Below are 6,588 nucleotides of genomic sequence, written 5' to 3'. Positions count from 1 at the left end.
AGTGACATAAGGTCTTCCAAGGCAAGAACTTGACTGGGTAAATTTACTAAAACCTGAACCGTACCACCACTCCACACCTGGGGTTTCTGACCAAACCACTTATCCTAGAGGAACAGATGTTGGAGTAAGGTGGTCTTGCTTGTTGTCCTATTGACCTATTGGTTTGGCCTGAAGATCTGGGCCCATCCTGAGGGATTCCATACACCTAGAAAAGTGATATAAGGTCTTCCATTGCATCAACTTGGCTGGATATAGTTCCGAAAGTGAAATATTACAACAATCACCCATTTATTAAAGAAAGATTGATTCCCGGAAATGACACTGCTGACTTGTGGAGCATCAGGGCCACGTTTTTCAAATGTAGATATAGGAAGGTTCCCTTTAAGCATTGTTCTTGATCTGTACCACAACCCCAGACCCAGGGTTTATGACCCATACCACTTGTCCTAGAGGAGCAGAAGTCGATGTAAGGTCTTGCTCTATGTCCAGCTGACGGCGCATCTGTGCACTTTGTTTAGAAAGTTTGGAGACCCCTGATCTAGGCCCATGCTGAGGGATACTAGGTGCATAGAGAAGTGATATGAGGATTTCCATGGCCAGGATATATTTAAAGCCAAGTTTAACAATGGTCACCCCTTTTCTATGAAAAGCGTCTCTAGTATCATATCTGTTATCAGCACTATGACCAGCCCACTCTATAAATCACAACAGCCCAATGTTACATCGACTTCAAAAAGTTAAATTCTCTTGCACAAACACACACACACACACACACACACAAAAAAATGCACCCCCCAGGCAACTTGCACTCTCATCTTATATTTGGATCCGCAGGGGAGGGCAGAATGATCCGCGGGGGAGGGCAGAGTGAGCCAGTGTGGCAGTTTAAGGACACCTGCCATCCATTGTCCAATGGCACGCCTAGAGACAGGATGTGGAGTAGCGTGGGAAGGCAGGGTGGCACCACGCCCGCTTTCCCACTAGCACCGCCCCGTTCGAGGGTATATCTTATCACACGGGGCAGAGTATTGGGTTGCTTCCTGTAAGTGACACAGCCGCAGAAGGGCTCCGGCGGTAAAACGTCTCAGAAAAGCCGGGCCCTCTTCTTCAATTCGTTGCGTCTCCAAAGCGGCAGCTTGTCGAATTCCTGTATCGTCATCCTAAAGATCTCTTGGAACGCTTCGGGTGCCAGGTGACGCTGCGGAGAGGACATGGAGAGGACATTAAAATCCACACTTCATTTATTTATGAATTTGTTTTACATTTAATAAAGGAATTAGCTAAAAAAACAACTACAATTCCTTCAGGGCATGCTCTTTGCCTGGCTGTCATGCCGATCCTTCTGCTGGAAAACTTTCTAAATCAATGACCTGGAACAAGCATTCTGTTTGGTAGCTGTAATTTCATTTTCCGCCTGTTCCAGCTGAGCGACTGAATAATAGGTAGAGTTAGGCCGACTTATCAGTAGATAAGTCGACCTAACTCAGAATCTACGCCGACCTATGTTTAAGCGTATGCTCAAACAGAGATACGCTTAAACATATCTAAGATAGGACGGCTTGCGCCGTCCTATCTTAGCTTGCAATTTTTCGGATGGCCGCTAGATGGCGCCTCCATTGCGGTGGGCGTAGAATATGTAAATGAGTTTGTACGCCGATTCACGAACGTACGCCCGGCCGCCGCAGTTGATTTATGCCTTTTCTGTAAGGCCTTAGGCGGCCTAAAGTTATTCCACCTATTAGGTGGAACAACAATGTTAAAGTATGGCCGCCGCGAGGTTCGAATTTTAACGTTGTTTGCGTAAGTCGTCCGCGAATCGGGATTAAGTCGTTTACGTCCACGTCAAAATCAATAGGCCCGTGCGGCGTACGTTACGTGCAATGCAAACTGGGAAATGTAGGCGCCCGGCGCATGCGCAGTGAAATAAAAACGTCAAAAACATGAGGTCAAGCCTCATTACCATGAAACACGCCCCCCTCCAAGTCATTTGAATTAGGCGCCCTTACGCCCGCCCGCTTTAGGCTACACCGCCGTAGATTAGCAGGCAAGTATATTGAGAATCATTACTAGCCTAGCTAATTTACGGCGGCGTAGCCTAAACAGGCTAAGCTACGCTGCCGCATCTTTAGGCACTCGTACCTGAATCTACCTATATGTATTTAAAGTATAACTAAAGCCCAAGCTTGGATGAGAAGTGGAAGGGTTAGAACATATGACAGGTTTTTATTGCCGTCTGTCCCCACTGGGAATATTCATTCTCTCGACTGTTCCTGGCGTCGCTGTGACAGAAAGTGCATGAAAACCCAACATTTTTGGATTGTCACCAGAAGAGGAAGTGAGGCGAAATCTTTCAATGTGGACACCTTCACTTGGAGAGATTTCCTCTCACTCCCTGTTGTGTCTCTAGAACAAGATGTAAAGGGAAATTTCTCTGATGGGGCAAAGACAGCAAAGAAAAAAGAAACAACCCCCCCCCCCCCCCACTCATAAAAAAAAAAGTATTCTTACAAGTATTGCATCTACGGAGCCTAATAATTTAAATCATTTTTTAGTAGCTTTTTGCCCTGATTACTTGTCCATCCTGCCGGTGTTTGCAGTGCCTCCTGGACTTCCTGGAATAGGGTGACAACACTAAACCAGCAACTCCCAATGCTGCAGTAGCATTGTCACCCTTCTCAGCTGTGCCACTAAGCTCCAACCACAGCCTCGGTTGGCCCTAAATAAATGGCAGTCAGATGACATCTGATGAATCAGCTCCAGTATGGTGAAATCTGTGGGTGTTTTTTTTTGTCATGCATATAGTGTATGGAGTAACTGATGATTTACATATACACTATATTACCAAAAGTATTGGGACGCCTGCCTTAACACGCACATGAACTTTAATGACATCCCAGTCTTATACCTTGTGCACACGATCGGTTTTCCCGGCGGTAAAAAGTCTGCTGGGAAAACCGAGAACCTGCTTGGCAGCTTTTTCCCCCTACACACCGCCGGTTTTCCTGGCAGGAAAACTGCCATAACAGCTTTGGTTGGGAAACCCGGCCATGTGTATGCTCCACCGCAGTGTTTCCCGTAGGAAAACTGCCGGGAAAAAGACCGCCAGGAATCCCGGCGGGAAAAAAGAGAACATGTTCTAATTTTTCCTGCCGGGATTCCCGGCGGTTTTCCTGTCGGGAAAACTGCCATGGAGCATACACACGGCCAGTTTTCCCAGCCAAAAGCTGTCATGGCAGTTTTCCCGACGGGAAAACTGGTCGTGTGTACGGGGCATTAGTCCGTAGGGTTCAATATTGAGTTGGCCCCCCCTTTGCAGCTATAACATCTTCAACTCTTCTAGGAAGGCTGTCCACAAGGTTTAGGAGTGGGTCTATGGGAATGTTTGACCATTCTTCCAGAGGCGTATTTGTGAGGTCAGGCACTGATGTTGGACGATAAGGCCTGGCTCGTAGTCTCTGCTCCAATTCATCCCAAAGGTGTTCTATCGGGTTGAGGTCAGGACTCATCCATGTCTTTATGGACCTTGCTTTGTGCAGAGAACTGACCTTAACCCGATAGAACACCTTTGAGATGAATTAGAGCGGAGACTGCGAGCCAACATCAGTGCCTGACCTCAAAAATGCACTTCTGGAAGAATGGTCAAACATTCCCATAGACACACTCCTAAACCTTGTGGACAGCCTTCCCAGAGGAGATGAAGATGTTATAGCTGCAAAGGGCGGGCCAACTTAATATTGAAATCTACAGACTAAGACTGGGATGCCATTAAAATTCATGTGTGTGTAAAGGCAGGCTTACAGTGCCGTGAAAAAGTATTCATACCCTTTGACATTTTCCACATTTTGTCATATTACAACCAAAAATGTAAATGTAATTTATTGTTTTTTTTTTATGTGATAGACCAACACAAAGTGGCACACAATTGTAAAGTGGAAGGAAAATGATAAACGTTGTTTTAAATGTTTTACAAATCAATATCTGAAAAGTGTGTGGGGGGGGGGGCATTTGTATTCAGCCCCCTTTATTCTGATACCCCCCAACTAAAATCTAGTGGAACCAATTGCCTTCAGAAGTCACCCAATTAGTAATTAGTGTCCACCTGTGTGTAATTTAATCTCAGTATAAATACAGCTGTGCTGTAAAGCCCTTAGAGGTTTGTTAGAGAAACTTGTGAACAAACAGCATCATGAAGATGAAGGAACACACCAGACAGGTCAGGGATAAAGTTGCGGAGAAATTTATAGCAGGGTTAAGTTATAAAAAAATATCCCAAGCTTTGAACATCTCATGGATCACTGTTCAATCCATCATCTGAAAATGGAAAGAGTATGGCACAACTGCAAACCTACCAAGACATGGCCGTCCACCTAAACTGACAGGCTGGGCAAGGAGAGCAATAATCAGAGAAGCAGCCAAGAGGCCCGTGGTAATTCTGGAGGAGCTGCAGAGATCCACAGCTCAGGTGGGAGAATCTGTCCACAAGACAACTATTAGTCGTGTTCTCCACAAATCTGTCCTTTATGGAAGAGTGGCAAGAAGAAAGACATTGTTGAAAGAAAGCCATCAAAAGTCCCATTTGTAGTTTGTGAGAAGCCTTGTGGGGGACACAGCAAGCATGTGGAATAAGGTGCTCTGGTCAGATGAGACCAAAATTTAACTTTTTGGCCTAAAAGTAAAATGCTATGTCTGGTGGAAAACTAACACTGCACATCACCCGGAACACACCACCTGTGAAACATGGTGGTGGTAGCATCAGGATGTGGGGATGCTTTTCTTCAGCAGGGACAGGGAAGCTGGTTAGAGATGATTGGAAGATGGATGGAGCCAAATACAGGGCAATCTTAGAAGAAAACCTGTTAGGCCTTGTACACACGACCGAACATGTCCGCTGAAACTGGTCCGTGGACCAGTTTCTACGGACATATCCGACCGTGTGTAGGGCCTAGCGGACAGTTTTCTGGCCTAGCGGACAGGTTTCCAGCGGACAAAAGTTTCTTAGCATGCCAAGAAACTTGTCCGTCGCACATGTCCGATGGTTAGTACGACTCATCGGACATGTCCGCTGGTTATGACGTATAACCAGCGGCCCGAAATCCCGCGCATGCGTCGAATTGATTCGACGCATGCGTGGAAGCATTGAACTCGCGTGTTAGAGAACGTCGGTGTCTTCTCAGTCATCGCGTTCTCTGTCCGCTGAGATTTTGGTCTGATAGTGTGTACACACATCAGACCAAATGCTCCCAGCAGACATGTCCGATGAAAACGGTCCGCGGACCGTTCTCATCGGACATGTCTGCTCGTGTGTACAGGGCCTAAGAGTCTGCAAAAGACTTGAGACTGGGGAGGAGGTTCACCTTCCATCAGAACAACGACCCTAAACATACAGCCAGAGCTACAATGGAATGGTTTAGATCAAAGCATATTCATGTGTTGGAACGGCCCAGTCAAAGTCCAGACCTAAATCCAATTGAGACTCTGTGGCAAGACTTGAAAATTGCTGTTCACAGACGCTCTCCATCCAATCTGACAGAGCTTGAGCCATTTTGCGAAGAAGAATGGGCAAAAATATCCCTCTCTAGATGTGCAAAGCTGGTAGAGACATCCCCAAAAGACTTGCAGCTGTAATTGTAGTGAAAGGAGGTTCTACAAAGTATTGACTCTATACAAATGTACCCCACACTTTTCATATATTTGTAAAAAATATTGAAACTCGTTTATCATTTTTCTTCCACTTCACAATTATGTGCCACTTTGTGTTGGTCTATCACATAAAATCCCAATAAAATACATTTATGTTTTTAGTTATAACATGACGAAATGTGGAATATTACAAGGGGTATGAATACTTTTTCAAGGCACTGTAATATAGTGTACTTTAACCCTTTCTCTGCTCTAAAAAACAAACACAAGTTTTTACTGTAAATATAATGTAAGCCGGTGAGTCAGCATAACAGCCAGTCAGCTAGCATTTTCTTAAAAGTAGGTCAGCAAAGGTCATTTAAATCCCAGCTAAAATTTCTGTTTAAATCCACTAAATACATTGCAGGGGCAGAAAACAGAAGGTTTGCAAAGTCCTACCGTTTGTTTTGCTTAGAAAACAACCATAGAATGAGTAGCAAGGCCTATCCTATGCCAGCATGCTACAAAGCGTGGAAGCAGCAGTCTCTCTGCAGAGGGCTGACACGCACCCTGCTGACTCAGACCAGTAGCCCTGGAATTAACAAAGCTCATACTCTCCATTGATTGGAGAGATCTTGGCTAGAGGTGTGTCAGAACTCTACAGGGAGACCACTGCTTCCACTCAGAGAGCAACAGTCCTTCTCTGCAGCATGTTGACAGGGGACAGGCTTTTCTACTCAGGCTGTGGCTTTGCACACATGTCATTAATGTAAACTAAAAAATTCAGTTGGGCTTTAAGAGTTAATTTACACTTCCGCATTGAGGTAACACATGAGTTACCCTGTGCATTATGGCAATATGCATAACACACATAACATGCATTGTCATTCATTTTGAATGGCACCCTAATGCACTAAGGCAATGCCCCCCATTGGAGCATGCTGCAAATACATTGCATTGGATATGCTT

General features: G+C 45.2%; 1 protein-coding gene across 22 annotated transcripts in view; it reads right to left on the bottom strand.

The window, feature by feature from the left end:
• Positions 1-271: 271 nt before the first annotated feature.
• ABLIM1 (actin binding LIM protein 1) overlaps positions 272-6,588 on the bottom strand; it is a 297,962-nt gene continuing 291,645 nt past the window's right edge. For all 22 annotated transcript variants that reach the window (XM_040361545.1, XM_040361549.1, XM_040361556.1 and 19 more), the window contains one exon: positions 272-1,198. In XM_040361545.1, coding sequence (XP_040217479.1) covers positions 1,085-1,198 — 114 coding nt within the window. In that variant the 3' untranslated portion in view covers positions 272-1,084. The remainder of the gene's footprint in view (positions 1,199-6,588) is intronic.

The sequence above is a fragment of the Rana temporaria genome, chromosome 8 (assembly GCF_905171775.1).
Source record: "Rana temporaria chromosome 8, aRanTem1.1, whole genome shotgun sequence".
In the NCBI taxonomy this organism is placed as follows: Eukaryota; Metazoa; Chordata; class Amphibia; order Anura; family Ranidae; genus Rana; species Rana temporaria.
The sequence above is the reverse complement of the archived record's forward strand: the minus strand, read 5'-3'. Positions and strand labels throughout refer to the sequence as shown.